General features: G+C 33.3%; 2 protein-coding genes across 2 annotated transcripts in view; both read right to left on the bottom strand.

The window, feature by feature from the left end:
* The window catches only part of LOC142319136 (esterase E4-like), an 87,260-nt gene that overhangs the window by 10,490 nt on the left and 51,334 nt on the right, over window positions 1-25,436 (bottom strand). The gene's annotated exons all lie outside the window — the stretch shown is intronic.
* Window positions 114-24,801, bottom strand: LOC142319803 (esterase E4-like). Its single transcript, XM_075357483.1, has 6 exons — window positions 24,576-24,801; window positions 10,879-11,082; window positions 8,089-8,242; window positions 1,762-1,947; window positions 592-791; window positions 114-143 (listed from the first exon to the last, which is right to left on the bottom strand). Exons 1-6 carry the CDS (start codon window positions 24,783-24,785, stop codon window positions 114-116), a joined length of 984 nt encoding a protein of 327 aa, XP_075213598.1. The 5' UTR covers window positions 24,786-24,801.

The following is a 25,436-nucleotide window of genomic DNA, read 5'->3' as shown; positions in this document are numbered from 1 at the left end:
TATCAGGCTTTGAAAATATGAAGGTTTTAATAATTCTGGATCAGCTGTTCTTAAATTATATTATAACAAACTGGCAAACATAAAGCAATTCCAGAAATTACAGATATCATCTGTTATAATATTGTTTCAGAAAATCTATAATCCTGTCAAAAAATGAACACTAAATAGATGCTACACTAATAGAGTCATTTTACATGAACATTTAATTAAATGGTGAAAATATAACTGGCTTTATTTGTATTATGAGTTAAAGTTTGTTGAACATTGAACATTGTTTTTTATTACTATGACTTTTCTATGACTTATATTTCTGAACTTTTAATTTTAATGTCATGACATGTTCATCAAAAACTAGTTTTTTAATAATAAATAAGATTGCATTTAGCCATTTTGATTTTCCCTATAGGAAGTTAAGAAACAAGTTTCTACAACAAATCATTATTTTAAAGTAATATTTTATTATTTTTCTTCACTTCTCTGACTAATACAGTAGATTATTTATTATTATAATGGTAAGATTAGATGGATGAAATGAACAAATGTTAAATACTTAAAAGTTATAGCTATGAACAGAAAAGAAAGAAACATTACCTCAAATTTATCTATTGCTTGTGTTAATTGATCTGCAGACACTTTTCTTAAGCATTCAACCAAAAGATTAGATGGTTCAGTTGGGCAATTTACAAAAGATGCTAATTTTTTTGTGTTATTTGCTACTGCTCCAGGTATAAATGTTGACCATGGACAATGTGCTGCTGTTCCACTCATCGGTATTGCACGGTGAAATAAACCTATTTATGAAACAAAAGTTTAAATTCCATATTCTTTCAATTAAAATATCTAAAAAACACTTAACATTCAAGTCATAAGAATGTCAGTTTGAAGCAAAGCATGCATAAAATTGTATAATATTTTTATTCTTTTTACATAGTCATATGAAAAATAATCATGACTTAATCCCTTAGTCGTTTTTTTTTATCATAATTGTATTTGCATATAGATGTGGTTAGTTTAGATGTGAAACTAAGACATGTAATGCTGAAATTACTTGATCAATTAGGATTGAATCAGATCCTACCATTTGATAATAATCAGGCCCTTTCCGTCTCAAAATCTTCATAGCTATTTTTTGAGATTTAAATAAAATTATTTACGTAACAAACAAAACTATAAATCTACTGTTAAAGCAAACAGTGGTTATCTTTCTACACTGATAATTCATCAACTGACTGTGACCTTTTGTATCATTTGCAATGTATACTTTGATTATGAATTGGTCTACATTGAACTTTCAGAATTTTTTTCTGTCTGTGCACCAATAAAAATACTTAAAAAAAATCTTACCCTTAGTAATTTAAAATATGCTATAGTTCATATTTATTATTAAAAAAGTAATAGGACTATAATAACCATTTATTTTTCTTCATCTAGAACAAAATAATAAATATTTTTGATAAAAGAGAATAATGAATTCATCAAACTAAAACATCTTTTTCCTTCTTCAGTTGGAACAATCATTGCTCATATACCCGTACATATACTTAAAAAGTCCTATTCCAGGATAAACATAATAATCATTAGATGAACTTCTGAAAATATGCACACATTGATTGGTATTTGGAATAAACATTTTTTACTACATCAATGTAAACATGTACATCAGTATTTCATTAGCAGGTTTTAATGGTTTCTGTTAGTCATAGATTTCTTACAAATAAAGAAAAATAAATTTTTCACAACTAAAAACTCTGTATAGTTTACCTTTTGCAAGAGGTGATAATGTTAAATAATGTACACATGCTCCACCTGCACTTCCACCAAATATTGTTACACTTTCAGGATTACCACCATAAGAAGCAATGTTTTGTTGAACCCACTTCAAAGCTAATACTAGATCTTTCATACCATAATTTCCAGACATTACTACATCTTCAGTACTTGCAAATCCTACATTACAAAACATAATTTTAAACAAATTATCTAAAGTACTTACATCTTTTCAATAAATTACAGGAAATAACAACGGTAATAATAATAACAAATAATATAACAATATATAATAACAAGCAATAGCAATAAAATGAATGAAACAAAAATATATGTACAATATGAAATAAACCATACCTACCCAAATGATGTGTAAATATTTATCATTTTCATACATAATTGTCACTACATGCTGCAAATATTTATTCATAACACAGGTCAACAAAAAAAAATAATAATAACTTGAAACTGAGAAAAAGTAGGTGAAGAAGAATGTATTTTTTATGCTGAATCTTAAAATGAAATCAGTTTTTCTTCATCACCCTCAGATTTTTAGTTATGACTAATTAAAAATATTGAGAAACTTCTTAAATAACAGAATACAAAAATAATAATAATTACAATTAAAATTCCTACCTTTAATTTGTAGACAATTATATTTATCTTAATTTCTTTTTTCTTATTCTCCTTTTGTGCTCAGTGAAGTCTTCTCTTTTTATCATCCAGCAGTACGCAATCTTCATACTTTCATCTTCATCTGCCTTGATATTGTTGTTCCATTTGCAATATAACTTGGTTGGAATCTTTATCCTTTTTCATCGCTGATGTCACACAAGTTTAAGGGGAAAAAGTTCAAATGAGAATATAAAAAAGGAATTTTTAATGACATTCTGCCGCCTAAATTTTTGTAGTTCACTAAGAGTTCATTTATTAGCTGATCATGGTTTTCAGTTTTTTTGTTTCCAATAAAGCCAGTAACGACATCTTTGAATGACTTCCATGCTGCTAGTTCTTTAGTATTCAGTTTGCAGTCCAATATATTTTCATGATCTAATTTTCTTATTTGTGCCACAATGAATATTCCCTCTTTTAATTTGACTTAAGCTTACCTAAATATTTAAAGCCGTCTCCATCTTTATCTAATGTATTTATAAAATCCTTCATCAGGCCTAGTTTTATGTGTAGAAGTGGTAAAATAATATGATAATACAAGGGATATTGTCAACATTTTCTTTTCCTGGGGTAAACGGATTTCTTTTAGGGCAGTCATGAACGGCATAATGTTTATCTGTAACCCAACAATAACTCAAACACATATTTTGTAAAGCCACTCCGGAAACCTTGGCTTGGTTTAGTGGTGAACTCGTCATTGCAAATCAGCTGATTTCAGAGTCGAGAGTTGTAAGGTTCAAATCCTAGTAAAGGTAGTTACTTTTATGTGGATTTGAATACTAGGTCATGGGTACCAATGTTCTTTGGAGATTGGTTTCAATTAACCACCCATCTAAGGAATGGTCAACCTGAGACTACAAGACTTACACTTCATTTACATTCAAACATATCACCCTCATTCATCCTCTGAAGTAACATCTTCTGGTGATTCTGGAGGCTAAACGGAAAAAAAGAAAAGAGAGAATCAAAAGAAGCTGTATCACTTTCAGGAGGTAAGCAATGATTCACCATGAATGTTCATCATACTTAATGTCTTTAATAATATTTAACATAGTTTCATATGTTTCTTTCATTCCTACAGCATGTGCTACCAGTATAGAAGAAAAATTATTAGAGTTATGCAACAACACTGCCTTTAAGCTTATTTTTGATGAGTCTATAAATATACGCCAATCATGAATAACATATTCAATTCCAGTTCAGACATTAGGCCTCTAACACGATGGCAAAAACTAATTAAACCATCTCTTCTAAAGTAATCTCCTCTAAAATATTTCAATAGATTTCATATAATGACTTCATATACTGAAATTTTAGTATCCTTGTTTAATAAATTCCATTCTTTAAGACATGAAACTAGGAGTTCTCATGTTGTTTCAACAAATACAAGTTACAAATTAGATTGCTCAGTTCCGCTTGCGTGATGAGGTGAGGTTCAATATTTGATTCTTCTGGAATGTAATTAATATCTATTGAAGTTGAAGATTCATCAGTTGAGCCTTCTGGAAATCAGAAATTTTTTTTCCAAGAAGTTGGAGCAATCGGAATCAGTAAATCAACACTATGGATAGAAGGGTGGAATATATTGAAGAGTTATACGAAGGAAACGAATTAGAAAATGGTGTTATAGAGGAAGAAGAGGAAGTTGAGGAGGATGAAATGGGAGAAACAATACTGGGATCTGAATTTAAGAGAGCATTAAAAGATTTAAATGGCAGAAAGGCTCCTGGAATAGACGGAACACCTGTAGAATTACTGCGCAGTGCAAGTGAGGAAGCAATTGATAGATTATACAAACTGTTGTGTAATATTTATGAAAAAGGGGAATTTCCGTCAGACTTCAAAAAAAGTGTTATATTCATGATACCAAGAAAGCAGGGGCAGATAAATGTGAAGAATACAGATCAATTAGTTTAACTAGTCATGCATCAAAAATCTTAACTAGAATTCTATACAGAAGAATTGAGAGGAGAGTGGAAGAAGTGTTAGGAGAAGACCAATTTGGTTTCAGGAAAAGTATAGGGACAAGGGAAGCAATTTTAGGCCTCAGATTAATAGTAGAAGGAAGATTAAAGAAAAACAAACCAACATACTTGGCGTTTATAGACCTAGAAAAGGCATTCGATAACGTAGACTGGAATAAAATGTTCAGCATTTTAAAAAAATTAGAGTTCAAAAACAGAGATAGAAGAACAATTGCTAACATGCACAGGAACCAAACAGCAACAGTAATAATTGAAGAACATAAGAAAGAAGCCGTAATAAGAAAGGGAGTCCGAGAAGGATGTTCCCTATCTCCGTTACTTTTTAATCTTTACATGGATCTAGCAGTTAATGATGTTAAAGAATAATTTAGATTCGGAGTAACAGTACAAGGTGAAGAGATAAAGATGCTACGATTTGCTGATAATATAGTAATTCTAGCCGAGAATAAAAAGGATTTAGAAGAAACAATGAACGGCATAGATGAAGTCCTACGCAAGAACTATCGCATGAAAATAAACAAGAACAAAACAAAAGAAATGAAATGTAGTAGAAATAACAAAGATGGACCACTGAATCTGAAAATAGGAGGAGAAAAAATTATGGAGGTAGAAGAATTTTGTTATTTGGGAAGTAGAATTACTAAAGATGGACGAAGCAGGAGCGATATAAAATGCCGAACAGCACAAGCGAAACGAGCCTTCAGTAAGAAATATAATTTGTTTAAATCAAAAATTAATTTAAATGTCAGGAAGATTTTTGAAAGTGTATGTTTGGAGTGTCGCTTTATATGGAAGTGAAACTTGGACAATCGGAGTATCTGAGAAGAAAAGATTAGAAGTTTTTGAAATGTGGTGCTGTAGGAGAATGTTAAAAATCAGATGGTTGGATAAAGTGACAATTGAAGAGGTATTGCGGCAAATACCTCTGAAGAAAGAAGCATTGAAGAAAGCATTGAAGAAGAATAAAGAAGAAGCATTTGGAAAAATATAGTTAAAAGAAGAAACAGACTTATAGGCCACATACTAAGGCATCCTGGAATAGTCGCTTTAATATTGGAAGGTCAGGTAGAAGGAAAAAATTGTGTAGGCAGGCCACGTTTGGAATATGTAAAACAAATTTGTTAGGTACATAGGATGTAGAGGGTATACTGAAATGAAACAACTAGCACTAGATAGGGAATCTTAGAGAGCTGCATCAAACCAGTCAAATGACTGAAGACAAAAAAAAAACAGTTTTCAGCAGATTTGATATTAGTTTTCATTGACTTTTTGTGGTGAATTATCCGCAAACATAACAAAGAATATTTGGAGAATTTTTACAAGCCCAATTTTGATTCATTGAAAAATTCAAAATATTTTAATGAATGAAGAAAGTAGATTGAAATATTATAGAAATAATGTGAGTAAATATTATTTATAAATGTACTAAAACTAAGTGAAATAAAAACAATAGTCGTATAAATATTTATTAATGAACTTCAATATATATATATTTACAGAATCTTTCACAAAGAAACAGTATCATTTCTGGATTTGTTCTACAAGTGAAAATTGAGAAAAAAACTCATATAAATACACATACAGAAACCCTTCATTTTCAAGTGATAACTTGCAAAACAAAAGTTTTGCAAGGTATAAATGATTTCTGATTTCTGCATTAAAGAGTAAAATGAATAATACTGAAATTCTTGGAATTAAAATTAAGGAGTAAAATTGATGGTTCCATTTGGCTTGAGAACTGAAAAATTCAATAAATCATGTTCCAGAACTGACTGTATATTTACAATATTTTTTTAAAAAAATTATTGTAAAACATAAAAATTGTCATCAAAAAACAATTTTTTTTTTTTTAGGTTTGACACACATTGTTAAACTGTCGTAAGTAAAATAAAATTTTGCAACAAAATCTGTAAAGAATTTAATTCTGAAAAAATATGTGTAAGTATAAGAATTTTACTTTTATTAAAAAAAAGCAAACTGAAATTTGCCATAAAAATATTAGAATAAATAATATAATTTTGAACAAAAACAAGAATCATTTTAATACTGAAAGAATCTAGAAACAAAATTGATTATATGAAAAAAATAAAAATAAATAAATAAAAAAAACCATAAAACTTACTGTTAAAATAATCGATCAAAGTGTCCTCCTTCATTGTTTAAATAATATTCCACTGGATATAATATTTCTTGAGTAGCTGCTTTTAATGTATTAGACATATTTCACACCATAATATTGTTTGTTTCACTCCATAATTTACTTCATAAAATTGTTTCATCATGGAATGCAATAAAATACACACACACACACACACACACACACACACACACACACACATGCACACACACACACACACACACACACACACACAATTTAACAAATCTTGATGTTCAATAAAATAATACCAAAACTTGTCCTGTCATAAAAATGTTTTACAAAGTTTATGTTATCACTTATGAAAGAATCTTTATATGTGTATGGTAAATCCACTACCACAACTAAAGAACATAGCAAGTAATAGAGTCAGCTAGAGTAAATCAGCAAGAGTTGAATTCATACTTAAGAAAATTTCATCACATTGTATTATTCAATACTTGACTCAATGACATGTCTATACATATATAGCTTGACATGAAATTACATAATTCGACTTTTGTGTATTAAATAAAGGTCTACAGCATCAATCAAAATATAAATCAGATGTGAGTAAACAAACATACAAACTTACTAACTTATTTGTATTGTTTGTTCCACAAATGATGGAACAAATAAATTTAAGTGGTTGTAACTTAAGAAGTTATTGGCATCCTATTAGTGCCAGGAACAGAGACATAAACATGGCATTTGTACTCTTATAAAAAGTATGGTAGTTAATTTAAACATTTATCTGCATAAAGGTTATATATATAAGCTTAATATTATATCTTTCATATATTCATTTCATACTTTTATCAAAATTATAGGCATGAAATTAACAGTCTGACGTTAAACAATTTTTACTAAATTGTGTGTCATTATTGGAGGGTAATAACATAAGTTTTTAGTTTGTAAAAACCAGGTTATTTGGATTCTTTGGTGGGAATAAACAATGGAATACTTAAAATATGAAAATTGGTAGTAGGTATTGGTATGGGTATAAACATCTAGCTGTACTGCAATAGATATGTGTTGTAAATGGATGAAAACAAAGGAATGGGAGACTATTATAAGTACTGCATGACAATCTAAAAAGTGTTGAAGTATTTGTAATCAAGCTACCCTTGTCTCTGTACAAAGTTAAGAGAAAAATGATAAATAAAGGATTTCTGTGTGTGATTTTATTTTTTATTTCATAATAATATTTGTTATAATTACCATCTGCATGCATTTACCTTTCTGAGGAAAATCCAAAACTGAATTGTTTAAATCTAATATGATTGATTTTAATAGATATAGCCAGAGTTAAATTGTAATCATTGTTTAGTATCTCTTTATGTGTTGTCAATCCTTCAGAAGAACAAACAGTAATAATAAACAGATGCAAGTTACTATGTTGTCCAGGTCTCACTGTTGGTATTAGTTTTATGGAATAATTGATTTAAAATAAATAACTTATTATGAAAGTAATTAAGATGGTATTATTTTAACTGTTTGTATAATTACATCTTATTAAAAAATTCGTACCAAGAGGTCCAATTCTGTAGTTGCTAGCCACAAGAATTATATCTTTATTGTCAAGTAATAAATCAGGACCATACATGATTGAATTGGATGAACCCGCAACAAACGCTCCACCATGTACATAAAACATAACAGGATACTTCTTTGGAACTGATGTCTAAAACAAAAATTAATGGAAAAGAATATTTATAATACACCAATAATAAATATGATGTTTTTAAATTATGTTATATGATTACAACTATAATCATGTAATTACATTTCTCATTCATTATTGGATAAAACTGATTAAATGTAGGATTGTATGAATTATTTGCATGTGATTCTTTAGGGCCGTCCGTTTATATTCAAATACTATGTTTCAACTGTTTATGCCATTTGCATAAAGCAGATGGTAATTTTATTATCTTAATCAGATATATAGAATGATATATCATAATGTTTTTATTTTAAGCTTAGGATACATTGAAGGTTTTTTCATTTTAAGATGTATTTTAATTGTTTTTATTTTTAATTATGAATTTTTAACATTTACTTTTTTAAAATACATACAACTTGTTTGGTTGATGATATTGCTGAAGAATTTTTCGCCCAGAGAAAACCAAAAAAGAAAAATCCTCACAGAATCTTCACAGAAAAAAATCAACCAGCCAGAAATAATATTAACAGAGAAATCTTCAGGAGAGTAATGGCGTTTGGATTACAAACATGCAACCCCCAAAGAATTGAGAAAGGCCACTATGAAAGCTTGAAAAGAATTACGTTGCATACAGACGAAACGATTGAGCACGTGCTAGCGAGTGAAATTAATAAATACACAAGATACCAGCAGTCAATTAAAATGGATCATGCACAATCAAACAGGAACTTCTTTCTTTTCTGTTTAGCCTCTGGAACTATCATAAGGTATTACTTCAGGGGATGAATGAGGATGATATGTTTAAATGTAATGAAATCTAAGTTTTGTACAGTCTCAGGTCGACCGTTCCTGAGATGTGAGGTTAATTGAAATCCAACCACCAAAGAACAGCGTTATCCATGATCTAGTGTTCAAATCCATATAAAAGTAACTGCCTTTACTAGTATTTGAACCTTAGAACTCTCGACATTGAAAGCAACTGATTTGCAATGACGAGTTAACCACTAGACTAAGTTAGTGGGCTATTTACTATTGGTGCTAGGAGTTAACTTACATAGTATAAATATAGTAAGAGTTATAAATAAATATAGTAAGGAGTAGGTTTTCAGTAGGTTCCATGAAACCAATGAGGTGTTTCCAAGAGGATTTTCAGGTACCTGATCATTTTGCATGGACTCTTATCAATGCTATGGTGGAATACATTCATCAGAGCACCATTTATTAAAATGCTAGAAAGGGTATAATGCCCATACTGAATTGAAAGGAGCAGGCTACATTCACTTATGGTTAATCACACATAATTTTGTGGAGTCTGAAATCAACATCACTTGCACACCGTGGAACATCTTTAGGGATCAGTTAAGCTGCATAATAAGAAGACCCACCAGGTTGGTCTAATGGTGAATATATCTTTGCAAATCTACTGATTTCAAAGTTGAGAGTTCCAACATTCAAATCCTAGTAAAGCCAGTTACTTTTATACAGATTTGAATACTGGATCATAGATTCCGGTGTTCTTTGGTGGTTTGGTTTCAATTAACCACACAACTCAGGAATGGTTGACCTGAGACTGTACAAGACTACACTTCACTTAGAATCATACATATCATCCTCTGCAGTAATACCTGATGGTAATTCCTAGAGGCTAAACAGAAAAAAAAAGTTGTGTAATAAGCTCTGAGGAACAGGTTGCTATCACCTATAGTTATTTAGCAGAATTCATGTTTTGTCAGATAACTTTACCAGGCACAATTTTCAATAAAATTCGGAAAAACACTGTGGGAACTTTTGTTGCTAATGATTAACATTTTAAGAAGATCTTTCAGAAATATATTAATACTTATTGTTGGTTTTTTGAGGGAGGGAATCGGAATAACTAGCTTGAGGTATTAACATCTTATTTATCCTAATACATTTGGTTTATGGTTAAATGAAAATGATTTTCTTCGTAAAAACACATAAATGAATATGACATATATATATATATATATATATATATATATATTAATAGATCAACCCAAGTACAGAACAATTGAAATAGGATGACTCAACTTATTTCATTGCATAACAGAAGTGCCTTTGCAAATTTGATTCGCATCATCAGCTGCATACATTATACATGTATGTAATATACATATAATTTTAAAAAATTTTTAAATTATAATCCCAGCAAGAGATAAAAACATAAAATATAAAAAATTGTTTAAAATTACAAAGATCAGTTAATCAAAATTAACCAAGTCAAAATTAAAATGTAAAAATGTAATTGAAACAATGATAAAATTAAATAATTAAAAAATTAAAACATTTAAGATAAAAACAAAATTTAAGCAAAGCAGTCATGTGCTAGCCATTTCACTGATTTTACTTTACTCAGTAAAGTAAATTCATATTACTACACAATATTTTTAAACCCTAAATATTTTTACAGCTAGATATTTTTAGATCCCAGGTAGTTTCATAATGATAAAAACTAGTGAAAATACAAACACTAGAACCTTGCAGTAATATTTCACTACTAAGAAATTGGTTCCAGAATAACTACTCCTTGAAGACTCCTACTAAATTACTGGACAGAAAGGGAAAGTCATTTGATTTATGTAGTTATTCATTTACATTCAAAATAAATTATATTAATAACATATATTACTTACATCTGGTGTAAATACGTTCAAATATAAGCAGTCTTCTGATCCAATAATAGAGGTCGGTGTTTGATCTGAAGGATAAATCTCATCTACTTTAAACGGTGTTTGTTTCAGTGAATCTAGAAAATTCTCTAACGATTTCTGAACACACTCATTGCCATCTTTTGAAGCATTCCAAACTCCATTCCACTTCTCAAATGGTACAGGACTCTGTTAAAAAATAAATTATGGCAAGGTTATTGAATATTGCTTACGTATTTAATACTAACTGTAGGAATGGACAGGGAGGGTTAATAAATGTCCAAAAGTCTTAAAATTCAAAAGAAAATAATAATTCGTGACTAAATATCTAATTTTTAGCTTAATGCTTTTGAATTTGTATCATATTAAATTTATTATAGTATTCAAAATCCAAAACATTATAGATTTAGAAGTTTTTAGAAATAGTTTTTAACAGATTATAAGTTGGTCATAAAAAACTTTCTTTAATAATATAACAGGTGTTCCAAAATTAAGGCGCGATAAATTGTACGCATTTTTTTCATTCAGAAGAGCGAATGACGGTCATTAAAATTCAATGCAAGAGAAAATGTTTTTCTGAGACTGAATACAAATTAAGCAGAATTTTCAGTAGGAGAAACGCTTCAGATGAAACAACTGTGAAAAGGCAAGCTGAACATTCTGAAGAAATAGTTTCAGTTGGAGACTACAAAAAAGAGAACAGGCTGATCTCATACCGGCCGTTCAGCCGAAAAAATTGCTGCTGTGCGCGACAGTGTGGCGGAGTGTTCCAAAATCTCACTGCGCCATCAGTCACTGCAACTAAACATTTCAAAAAGTACAATACAGTGGAAAAGATCTCATCAAAATAACTGCATTCATATACATTAAAGATTCAGCTGACCAAGTAACTGAAGCCAGCCGTCCATTTGAAACCAGACATTTTACGATTGGGTGTTGAAGAATCAACAAGTGGACAAAGATTTTGCAAATAAATTATCTTGAGCGACGAGATCATTTCCTCCTGAATGTATATGTCAACAAGCAAAATTGTCATATTAGGATAAAAAAAAAATCCTCTGACATCCCAAACCAGAGGTTACTCAAAAAAATTATATTCCTGCATATAAAGTTAAAATACGATAAATAGTTCATTCATTCCACTCCAACTGCCACGGGCGTCCTAATATCAGTAATTTGCAGCAAATCACTACGCTCTGGAATACACTACAGCTGCAGTTTTTCTCTTTAACAAATAATAATTATTTTTGTCTATGTACGGTACTCATTCGACACACATCATATGATTTTATATACCATTAGCATGTACGCATAATGATATAAAACCAGTATTAACGGTAAAATGAATATTAATTGTATAAATATAAAGTTCGTTTTGTAAAAACAAAACTTGTCCAGTTCCAAATTTAAATGCCGCAGTCGGTAGGACCCTTCAAATTGTATCAGCACGTTTGATATCAATTTTGATTTTCAAGTATTTAATGAAGGGAACTGAATAATTAAGATTCCTTTGAAATAATTAATGAATATAATTAACTTCTTTGGATTCAAACCATTTACAAGATGAACTACATAAACAACACTGCAAGGAATCAACGGATAACTTTGTCAATTTCAATAGTTTATGAAGTGCAACAAATCTGAAGAGTTAATGAATATAATTCTTAAATGAAGAGAAGTTATCGGACACTTCAGAAAATTATTGAACATAATTTTTGGGTTCGAGACTACGAAGAAGAAGACATCCAAACAACGTTGGTGAGCGCATATCATCTATCGTTGTATCTACCGGAGTTAATGAATATAATTCGTGGTCGACATCGATTCTGTTCAAAGGATTTCACATGACTGGCAGAAATTCATGTACACAGAATCTGCCAACTTCATGTATGCAGCTCCTGACAGATTACAAGACAACAATCCATTATATGGCGACAATCGATTGAAGGCAACAATCCATATCGTATACACCATGAATAAATTAGTAGAAATATTTATGCGAGTAGAAAAACATCTAAATAGTAAATAACTAAATATTTCTGATAATTTTGTGTATTATAATTTGTATAGTTTTAAGTATTGATATTTAGAATGGCAACTCCAATCTTAACTAAGAAAGATTTAGACAGGATCCCTGATTTTTCAGGAGATCGATTATTGCTAAATTAATTTATCACCTTATATGATGAATTAATTACCAAATTCTATGTCAGAAATAACCCTGACAGTTTTCAGAATGATTGTTTAATTTTTATCGTTTTAACAAAGATTAAAGCACCAGTTTTAAAATCAATAAGAGGTAGTAATGTTCATGAATGTAATGACATAAAACAAATTTTATTAAACAATCATTCAAACGAAGCGTTGAGAGCGTCGCTAAGGATTTCCAATTTAAAATAGATAAATTTAATTTTGCAAATAATAATAGTAGTAATAGTAATGTGAAAAACGTTGCTACTGCCAAAAATCAAAATAATTTTAAATTCAACCAAAAATAAACGCTGCAGTATCCTAACCAATACCCTAATCACTACAAGAACTATATTCCCGAAAATTTTTATTTCCCAGCTAGACAACAATTCAATTATACGCAACCTAATTATTAACATTCACCTCCTTTCCGTAACCCCAATAAAAACCGAAAATCCCAATCCAAAATGTTACAAAAAACCCGTATGAGAATCACAACCCAAATTTCCGCAATACCTCCAAATAAACGATCAAAAATATATCAGGTGACAGGAAACAAAATTAAAGACGTATATGATAACCAATCAGATCCGTTTTTTAACAGATTAGATTATTTTGAATTCCAAAATGAAATTAGTATTGAAGATACAGATTATGAAGTAGACGATTTTTATTTACAACTGAAGTTAGCTTTGAAGAATTTGAAACCGATAATTTGTATTATAATTTAGAAGACGTAGATGATTTTAGTTTAAAAAATAAATATAATATAGAAAATGCATGGAATGTAAAAATAGTAAGTGATGATGACTTAAACGCAGAATATGAACCTATGTTAGGTGAATTAAGTTTAGATGACTATGATGATCATTTTGACACCGTAAATTTTTCAGAGGATACAAGCCTCGGAAGAAATCAATAAATAAAGATTTAATTAAAATAGATGAACCTAATCTAAGATTATTAAAATTAATGCACGGTCCCGAAACAATATATAATTAAATTCAAGATCCTGTTAATTTTAATAATAATTTGTCAGTGTATAATAACAATTACATAAATAAAATAATCGTAAAAGAAAAAATAGAGCTGGTAGAAAAACTAAACTTAATTTTTGTGATGATAATATTCAAAATAATAAAAAGCAGAATAACGTAAATAATAATTTAATAAATGAAAATGTGGAATTAAAATTAAAAGATTCTAAAGCAAATAATGAAATTACATATAATATAAAAGCAAATGCAATATGCAGTATTAAAATTCCTGTTGAAAATATTAAAGACGGCGAAAGCGTATTAGGATACAAAAATCTGAATGGACTTGTAATACAGACATCTACGGTCGAGGTCAAGGACGGCGAGGCCTGCTGTTTATTAATAATTCTCACGTCAGAAGACAAGAAATAAAAAAATAAAATAAAAAACATTTTATGTTAAGCCAATAAGTAATATTAATAGTACTTAATTACCGAATATAAAATTAAATAAAAACTGACTTTAGTGAGCTCCCAAAAATTAGTGATTAGAATGAATAAATAAATAAATAAGGAAAAATTAATGAAAATATATTGAAATTAATAATCAAGAAAATATTGAAGATAGTGATAGTAATTTTCCAAATAAAAATGATTGTATTTTAGGAAATAGCAATACTAATATTGATAATGTTAGTAATAAGAAGATTTGTGTCCTGAGGTAGATAATCCCCACGTCCGGAACACAACATCTACGTTCCACGTCCAGGGCGGCAACAGCTGTACTTAAGTACATTACATATAGCTGGCTAACGGGGTTCCGAGTGTTGTTTCTCGGATATGCTTTTTTCGGCCGATTTTCATCTATAGGCCGAATTACAGGACTGGACTTTGCGGCCACCTGCAGATACGAAATTCTTAACGATTATGGAAATGGATTAATACCACCTTTAGAGCTGGCGATGTGGCGGCCACGGTCAAAGTTATTTGCAGGTGTAACGGAGACCTTTCGTCGTCCACATGCCCCCCGCGATGGCAAGCATGTAGTTAAGGTGCCCATGTTCGGAGTATGGGAGCCCTGAAAGCTTCGGTGTGTAAGTGCCTGGAGTCAGTGCAGAGACTGTGCATCCGCTCTCTGCCAGGACATATGCCGGTTCCACCGGAGTACCGGAACGGACCTCCAGGGTTGGTAGCCCTGGAGTGGGGGTGTACCCCGGCGGCTAGCCTTACTACAGAAGGGATTATTTGTTCATGGAAACTGAACAATTAAACGTGGCAGAGGGTTCACGTAAACACCCTCGTTTAGATCCGGCCGTTTCGCCTGAGGCAAAACGGAGAAAGAGCGCGGAATCTCGTAAAATTGAAGTTGAGGCTAGGAAAAGCTTGCAAAAAGCTTTCTTCAAAAGCAACGTTCCAAAGCCAAAATACTTAGTTGTTACAAAAGAAGACGGTAATTTCTCGAAGGTGAGTCCATTCCTCATCGCTCGAGAAATAGCAAAATGTGCTGGAGGCCCTGTTAAGGAAATTAGGAAAACTTTCACAGGACTTCATGTAGAGACTGTAAATGATATACAGTCACAGAAGATCCTAGGTCTTAAAAAAATTGGAGAACTAACTGTACGTGTTGATCCCCACGGCACGCTCAACACCTCAAGGGGTGTTGTGGTCTGTCGGGATCTTCTTAACTGTACGGAGCAGGAAATTGTAGAAGAATTAGCGCCGCAAGGAGTATTAGAATGTCGGAGGTTGAACATGAGAAGGAATGGCGAAGTCCTACCTTCAGCATCCCATGTTCAAACATTTAACCGGCCTACTTTGCCGGAGAAGATAAGAGCGGGCATACATCGGTTGGATGTGCGGGCATTTGTCCCGCAACCAATGCGATGCTTTAAATGCCAACGCTTTGGACACACCGCTGTTAGGTGTGAGAGGCCGCAACTATGCGTGTGCGGTGACGAAGTTCATGAAGAAGAGCCGTGTAAGGAGCCTCCTACCTGTATAAACTGCAGAGGACAGCATTCCTGTAGATCCTGTAAACTGTAGATCCAGTTTACATTCCTGTAAACTGTCCTGTTTACAAAGACGATGTAGCTGTGCAGGAAGTAAAAACCCTGCAAATAGTCAGCTACTTTGAAGCAAAAAAGATCGTAAACGCCCGCAGACCTAGAGCAACAACAACCTATGCTCAGGCTGCGGCTGCTGTTCCTGCTCCTGCTCCAGTTGCTGTTGATGAGAGTGCAATCATCAACAAATCGCATCTACCTTGGCTGGCTTAATTGAGAGGATAATTGAAAACAAAATGAAGCCTCTCAGCACTAAAGAACCTGTTAAGCCAAGAATAATTGTACAGCCTCCTGAAGACATATCTCCAAAACAGAAAGTCGCTCCAGTACAGAAGAAAACGGACACTAAACCTGAAATCCAAGTCCGTCTTAGTGAGATTTTAGTTGAAGGTAAGAAAGTGACAGCTACAGAGTCTGTTATGGAGGCTCCCAAGCCTCCTGTAACTGAAGTGACCTCTAAGCTTCAGAGGCCACAAAAAATGGTCACAGGGGGGACGAGTGTCCCCCCTTCTACAGGCGGTGACCGGTGCGACCCCCGTGTCGGGGAGCGGCCAGGTTGCCGCCTCTCAATCGGCGCCTGAAACCGGCGCCGATCCATGCCCGTCGTCGTCGGTGGCTTCGGTGGTCTCCGATTCGGAGGCCGGAAGCTACGCCGGCGACGACGTTCTCCGCGAACTTGATGCCGTTCGCATAATGGAGAAGAAGAGAAAAAAAGGATGGCCGAAAGGCAAACCCAGACAATAATTTAATTAAAAATTAGCGAGTCGATTGTACAATGGAACATCAATGGATGTTTTTCAAACATCCATGAGCTCCAACGCTTGGTACATGATGTAGACCCGATTTGTATATGTCTGCAAGAAACGCATTTCCGCCGAAATGAAAATTTTAAATTAAAAGGATTCGATATATTTCGGCGAGATCAACCGCCAAATGTAAGAGTTAGAGATGGAGTAGCTATATTAACATCGACTAGAGCTACCACCGAAGCGGTTGTTCTAAACACAAACCTACAAGCGGTCGGCGTTAGAATGAAGCGTCCGCTTCAGATCACTGTTTGCAGCATATACTTGCCGAATTTTGATTGGAATAAGGATGACATAGCAAGACTAATTTCCGAGCTTCCCCCACCTGTTTTACTGGTGGGTGACTTTAACGCTCATAATTCTCTTTGGGGATCGGATCGAGTAGATCCCCGTGGAAGAGAACTGGAAGGGTTCCTGATGAATTCAGAACGTATTATTTTAAACGATGGATCAGGAACCTTTTTCAATGCCAGAGATGGATCGACGTCCTGTATAGATCTTGCACTTATAAGCGGATCGATAGCACCGAGGTACAGCTTCTATGTCATAGACGATCTGCATGGAAGCGATCATTTCCCGGTGCAAATTGTAACTGATGTTACAAGAACAATATATCCCATCCCTAAAAGATGGTTATTTGAAAAGGCAGACTGGACGAGCTTCACAGCTAGAACGATACTCCCTGAAACAACTGGAGTTATCGGATACGATGTCGACAACATAACAAATGCAATAATTGAGTCGGCATCGAGATATATTCCCAAAACATCTGGGAAACTTACAAAGAACCCCGTTCCATGGTGGAACGATGAAATAAGTGAAGCTATAAAAAGAAAGAAAAGGGCGTATAACGCCTTTAAGAAGCGTCCTAGTATAGAAAATCTTTTTGCCTTTAACAAATACAGGGCGTATGCAAAACGTCTTATGATAGACTCGAAAAAACGATCCTGGCAGCAATACGTGTCATCCATTGACAAAACTACTACTGCATCAGATGTTTGGAGGAAAGTGAAGGCGATTTGTGGGCGTAATGATTTTGCTCCCATAACTAGCCTTCAAGATGAAGATGAAATAAAAGACACTGCATATGAAATTGCAGAGCTGTTATCCAATCACTTCGAAAAGGCCAGCAGAACCGCCAACTACGAAGAAGATTTTCGTACTAAAAAAGAACAACTTGAAGGTCTACTAAACTTCAGAACTGAGTATAATTACTCATATAATGTACCGTTTAAAATGGAAGAATTCGCGAAAGCGTTGGAAAAATCAGGTAGTACAGCTGCTGGTCCCGATGAAATCCACTATAATATGATCAGGCAGCTGAATACCACTGCAAAGCGTAGATTATTAGAACTTTATAATAAAATATGGCGGGATGGAATGTACCCGCAGCAGTGGAAAAAAGCTCATGTTGTTCCAGTACCAAATAAAAATAAAAATTTAACAGACCCCAATAGCTATCGTCCTATTTCTTTGACGTGTGCTATGGGAAAAATACTGGAAAAAATGATTAATAATCGACTCGTCTGGGTTTTGGAAAAAGAAAACCTGATATCACCGTATCAAGCAGGTTTCCGGCAATACCACTCTACCACTGATCAAATGATCAGCTTAGAGGACGTTATATATAACAGCTTCATTAAAAGGAAACATTGTGTCGGAGTCTTCTTTGATCTTCAGAAGGCTTTCGATATGACCTGGCGTCATGGTATAATGCTCCAGATACATGAATGGGGCATTCGTGGCAATCTGCCTATACTGCTCAGCAACTATATGAATGACCGTACTTTCCAAGTACGAGTCAGTAGCGAATATTCATCTGTAAGAAATTTGGAAAATGGCATACCACAAGGTTCGCCGTTGAGCGGTACCTTGTTTACCATTGCCATCAATAAATTGATATTAGCCATTCCAGCAGAAATCCGCAAAAGCGTCTATGTTGATGATCTGGCAATTGTGTATGCCAGCAACAAGACTGCTCTGGTGAGATACAAATTGCAACGAGCGATCAATGCTCTAAATGAAGTTGCAAAGAATAACGGATTTCAATTCTCACCAGAAAAAACGTGCTGTGTACACTTTTGTAGGAAGAGAATTCCTCATCAAAGTCCTGCGTTGACAATTGATGATAATCCAATACAATATAAAGACAATGTAAGATATTTAGGATTAGTATTGGATAAATCCCTTACATGGGGATTACATATACAGGACTTGAGTGATAGATGCAAAAGAGCCCTAAACATTATAAAATGTTTATCGAACTTAAATTGGGGCTCAGACAAAGAGACATTATTGAGATTGTATAAAGCATTGGTTCAATCTAAACTAGACTACGGATGTATCGTATATTCATCCGCTAGGAAGTCGCATTTAAAAAAGTTAGACGTAGTTCATAATAGCGGAATAAGATATGCAACAGGCGCTTTCCGCACAAGTCCGGCGGCTAGTCTGATGTCTGAAGCCGGAATAATGCCACTACATTATAGAAGAGAGATCCTCTTGTTAAGATATGCAGCAAATGTATGGGCTTTCCCTGCTCATATAAACAATAAATTGTTTACGAATCATCCCATGGCTGCAATATACGAACGTCGTGCTACCTATTCCAGACCAGCCGGAATTAGGTACCACGAATTAAGAAATAAATATGAAATTGCCATTCCAGATAGATTGCCAATTTCTACTAGAGAAATACCGCCGTGGCTATTGCCAGCGGTAAATACAAGTTTGGATCTCTCTCAAGGAGAAATAAAAAAGAAACCAGCAGTGATCATCCAGCAGGAATTTTTGGCAACCGTCAGTAACTACGAAGAACATATTAGAATTTATACTGACGGTTCTAAAACCGAACATGGTGTTGGATGCTCAATATACGTAAATGAAGAAGCCCACTTCTGGAAACTGCCAGTGAGTTCTGCCAAGTAGAAGAACTCACTGCAATTCAGCAAGCTCTTCGCTACACTGAACACTATTGCGAAGAGAGAGTGCTAATATGTTCCGATTCATTAAGTGCACTTGTCGCAATTCGGAACAAGAACATTAAGGATGTCCTAATTGCAAACATCCTGTCCATTTTATACGTTCTAAAACAACGAGGACAGCGATGCGTATTTGTATGGACTCCGGGGCATGCTGGTATTACAGGTAATGAAATCGCAGACGAAGCTGCTTGAAAGGCAACAGTCTGCGATGATTTGGATGCATTTCCTGTAAGAGTGGCAGATGTTAAAAACCGTCTAACAAACATAGTAAGAAATAAGTGGAACGCTGAATGGAGGAGTTTAAATACAAAATTAAACTCAGTAAAAACTTCTCCTTATAAATGGAAAAGCGACTTTAAGTTGACTCGCCGTGAACAAGTAGCGGTGACCAGACTTAGAATCGGTCACACGCGATTAACAAATTTATATATGTTAACCGGCGAAGTGAGACCAATATGCGGTGTTTGTAATAAAACACTGACAATCAAGCATCTAATAGAAGAGTGTACCATATATGAGAACCTCAGAAAGAGGTTCCGTCTTACAAATAATATTAGAGCTGATCTGGATAATGGAAATGAAGAAAATATAGTTGCATTTTTACACGCCAGTGGACTTCTTAAAAGTCTATAAAATGAATGTTTAAAGCTGTGACAAAAGAATCTCTAAGCGGTAGTTTTATATATACATATAAGAAAGTCTCGAAGCGTGGCACGTATAGTGACGGGAGGTAGCCCTCTTGCCTAGGCCATTTTTGCTCACCTGCATTCAAGAGCAGTGAGTCGGGGTGTGTCCGATGATGGCATGGGGGACCCTCAAGGGTGGATTGAGGGCGCGAGGCTATGGGTGTACGCCGTGCATGCCTATAGCCTGTTTATAGGAAGGATTCAACTGCCACGGCACCCTGGCGCGACTGCTATACTGCTCAACAGCGGTGCTGGTCGCCCCGAGGGTACTTAAACAAACTATAAATGAGACTCGTAGAAGAAAGAAAGAAAGATATGGTATTGATAAGCTGAAATTTTAATTTTATGGTCTTTTGAAAACCTATCTCAAATTTTAATATTGGGGCCCTTTACACCCCATAAGTGTTTGTGATTGTCCTTGTCTTTTATGTCTTAATGTTTATTGTGAAGTTTGTGTTTTTAAATAAAATGTAAGGGCCCTTTACACCCTTACATATGACGATCCTGATGGAGATAATAATTTATTTTAAAGAATGTGACGAGGGCTAATGACCTTAGCAGCAGTCGATGCTCGTAAAAAGAATAAAAAAAAAAAAAAGATTTGTATAAATAGAGAAAATATGCTACCAAATATTATAAACGATAATGAAAGCGATACTAATAAGAAGAAATGTGTAGATAACAATTATATGTTGCCAAATAATATTGATGATAGTGTAAATAATGAATGCGTATTGCCAAATATTAATGTTGTTGATGAGAATAATTGTAGTAAGAAGGAATGTTAGAATGATAATAATATGTTGCCGAAAGACTGTAAGTGAAGTCAGTAAGGATATTATCGATGAAAATAATGATAATAATAATAATTTGTTGTTAAATAATTATGAAGGTAGTACTGAAATAAATGAAGATATTAATGAAAAAATTGCAGACGATGTTAGTTTTAAGTTGCCAAATACTAATGATATTAATATTAAAAATAATAATGATACTGATAATGAAAATAATTATATTATTGATGAAATTATTAAATGTAATAAGAGTATTAGTGAAAATAAGTTGTCGAGTATAAATAATAATAAACATGCTAAAAGTAGCAAGTCGTCGAAAAACAAGAAAATCAATAAAAATAGAAGTAAGAAATACAGTAAGGTTATTAATAAAAAAAAGTTGCCGACAAACAGGAAAAACAACATTATTATTAAGAATGATAGTTATAAATATAGTAGTTGTAATATAATTTGTAAAATGAAAAAGGATGTATTAGATATTAGGACCAAGTAAAAGGATTGGAAGAAGCGGAAGAAATAATCGTAAATATATTCTCGGATATAGGACACCGCTATGAAGAAAAAAATAATTTTGACTATGTATTAGAAAAAATGAAAATTTATAGGATAATTACTGATTGAATTGTTTTGAAGTTAGGTATTAAGAATATCATTGATAATTATTTTACTGTAATAAATGCGTAGAATAACTAAGAAAATATTATTTAAATAAATATTGAGAAATTATGGCCAATTATTGAAACTTAACTGGCACATTATTGATAATAATCATTGAATTTAATATGTTAGAATTATGAAATATATGCATATTATGAAGAATTAATAATAATTATTTGATTTACTTAATGTTTAAATATTATTAAGATATTGTTGAATACATGCTACGAAGAATTTTTGCCGAGTATTAATTGATGTTTAAATATTAGTTAAGAAGAATTTTTTTAAACTTTAGAATTTTAAGGAAGATTAAATATTATTAAAACACATTAGAGGTCCTTTAACTAGCAAAAAGGTTGAGGTTAGAATGGAGTTCCATGGTGATTAGACATGTTTCTTTCAACTCCGTGCTAGTGTTCGTTTTTACGTTTTTTCGGTTTACTGTGCTTGTTTATGTTTGTTATTATTTTTTGTTGGATTGGTTTGAGTTCACTTTTTTGCTTTTGTTCCCCGTTATTATTGTTTTATTAATTTAATTAAACTTTATTATCTGAGTTGTTTACCATAGCAACGTAGGTTAACAGTGACTATCTCTGTTTCTGTTCTTTATACTTTGTTGTGTTGAGTGTTGTTTATTATTTATTTATATTTATATTAATTATAGATTATATTATATATATATATATATATATATATATATATATATATATATATATATATATATATATATATATATACATACATTTTCTGGCGTTTTACATCTACTTTAGTCGATAAAACTCTGTATTTACATAGTTTGTTTACATCAACTATTATTTCTTTACTGTTGGCGTTGGAAGATTAACTTGTTCGTTTCTTCTGATGTCCTATTTCGAAGGTCCGAAAATTGAAGAGGACTGCGGTCCGGTTTCGCGGGGAGGACGTTGCGAGGTTGTAGACCTCGCAAATGTTCGTCTGGTGACTGAGTCTGGTCTCTCAGTGCGAGGCACTGGTTTACCTTCTAGGAAGGGTCACCGCTCGAGCTCGTTGAAGGTGGTATCTGAGGATACCAGTCGGAAGATGCATTTTAAGCGGAAGGAAGATAGGGTTGCTCAGTTGGAAACGCTCCGGATTGCTGCAGCGGAGTACGTTGGTTCAGACTCTTCTTCAGGGGATGACAGTCCCGATCTCATGGGCCGTTGTATGGTTCAAACGGAAGAGTGTTTTGTGGTGGGAGGCAAATGTAGCCTTAAGCGACAGAAATCGCTGTCTCCGCCGGCAAAGTCCTCGCCTGCCGTCAAACGGAGAACGTGTCCAGATAACGGTAGTTCTATGACTTTGACAGCTGATTCTGGTGGTGATTCTGGTCCTGATCTCCAGAACTGTGGGGCTCAGGACGGGTGCCCGGAGCTGCTGACCACGGGATTTGCAACTGTCCTGGAAGATCTATGTTCCCGAACTGAGCTGTTGGAATCTCTCGTCAAACCGTGTTCTTAGGTTAAGCAGGATGTTAAGTCGACGTCTGCGGCCCTGGTTGGCTTGGTACAGCGGGTTAGGCTGATTATTTCAACCGGTTGGCTGAATAAACTACCTCGAAAGACCCCGAGCGATCGCACAGACAGAGGGGTCTGAGAATCAGAGGTTATGTAGCGGTTGTAGGGCGGGAATAAGGCCATCCAGGCACTCAAAAGAATCGGATCTAATGATATAATCAGGAAACTGGAGGAGGGCATTGATGACGACGAGGTTCCGATACTTATTGCCAAGCACTGGAGTGAGGAAGTTTTCAAGATGGTAAAAGTGGCTGATACTTCATTCACAGACAAGGAAGGACGAGACCTTGTGTAATACACGATTTGCGACCAATTTCAGCTAAACAGACGAGTAGAGCTTATCGGATAGCGCCAAGTGTCAGGAAATTGGAGGAAAAGTCTGAGATTAAGAGTGGACTATTACTGGTAGACAGTCGTGGGGCCAAGGATGTATTCGGTGGTGAGGAGATAGATGTGGGAGGTACTATCTATACGATAGTAGTGAACTCAAGAGGATGTAGATGGGATGATAGCCGACTGCTTCAGGAGCATCAGGAAACTAAGAGATATGGGAGTGAAAGCTCCTTTTGTGTCCCCCAAATTACAGAAGATAATTATTGAACAAGAACAATAAAAATAATTATAATATGTAATAAAAAGCACAATTTAACACTATAGCCCACTCAATTGAACAAGTTTTTATATCAATTCACAACAACGATAACTATAACGTACTAACGAAAACATACGCCCATCCTCTATCATGTTTTGTGAACCCAACCGGATTAAAAACCTGTAGCATCTTTACTAAACAAACTACTTAAAATCACTCGTTATATTACGTTTGGAATATAGAACGTTAAAAATGTTTGGAGTTTCAAATTGCAAATAACAGTTCAAAGTTTTTACCTGAATCACTACAAGCCTTGTATAGTGATTGAGATACAATTTTAATTTTTACAGTGATTAAGCATTCATTATGTCTACATTTACTTAAGACGAAAAGAAGTCTCACCTTAAATCTCATGTCTCCGATCGGTGGCCTTGCAAAAGGTATTCCGAGGAATGCTAGAATTTCGTTGCCATTTACTGTTTTCTTAATTATACCTTGAATATCACCTTGAGGTGTTGAAATTATCTCTGCAATCACAATTTTTAATGATAATAAACTTAATATTATGACTTTTAGACTACTTGAGTTACTGCTACATTTTGACGAGTACATTGTTAAGCTGCAAGCTCGTAACTACACACTAATTTCACATCGTTGAGTCGCTTATATTTATACTGATATAACATGAGTGATAAAGAGCTAGTATAACAAAAAATGATAATAATTGTTTTCTTTCTTCTTCTTCTTTTTATTATTTTGTTGATAATAGAATTTCCAAGAATACTTCTAATGACAAGGTTTGTCACCTATGAATAATATTACTTTATTTCATTGTTAGAATTGATCTTCAAAATTCATCGGAATCTATTAATTCGATTATTATTTTTTAATCATTAAATCCATAATATGAAATCGGCAAAAAACTATTTACATGTAACAATATAGTACTTTATTAACTGTTGTTGAACCTTAAGCGGGATACTTGGATAAATAAGTGTCTGGTAGATAATTCTTATATTACTCCCGACTTCCAGCTTGAATCTTCTCTAATGGGATGCGTTTTTACGAAATTCTGATAAAGCTTAGCTGAAATTTAAACCAAATCCTTAGTAATCGCCTTTCTTTCAATAAATTGAGTTTATGTATCATACAAAATAAACTGGATGACGAATTGTAAACAGGCTCATTGATGGATCATTCATTAGATCCGAAAATATTCATTATTAAATTAAAACATTAGATCGATAGTTGAAGCTTCACATA

The sequence above is a fragment of the Lycorma delicatula genome, chromosome 2, assembly GCF_047948215.1.
Source record: "Lycorma delicatula isolate Av1 chromosome 2, ASM4794821v1, whole genome shotgun sequence".
NCBI classification, from domain to species: Eukaryota; Metazoa; Arthropoda; class Insecta; order Hemiptera; family Fulgoridae; genus Lycorma; species Lycorma delicatula.
This window is presented reverse-complemented; position numbering and strand designations above follow the sequence as displayed.

What these genes read in the sequence shown, in the direction of transcription:
- LOC142319803 (XM_075357483.1), bottom strand. Translation starts at nt 24,785, where the DNA reads ATGTACTCGTCAAAATGTAGCAGTAACTCAAGTAGTCTAAAAGTCATA. An exon ending in TCGGAGACATGAGATTTAAG is followed by an intron (nt 11,083 to 24,575) that starts GTGAGACTTCTT and finishes ATTTTTTAACAG; the next exon opens with AGTCCTGTACCATTTGAGAA. An exon ending in ATTATCACCTCTTGCAAAAG is followed by an intron (nt 792 to 1,761) that starts GTAAACTATACA and finishes TTTCATAAATAG; the next exon opens with GTTTATTTCACCGTGCAATA.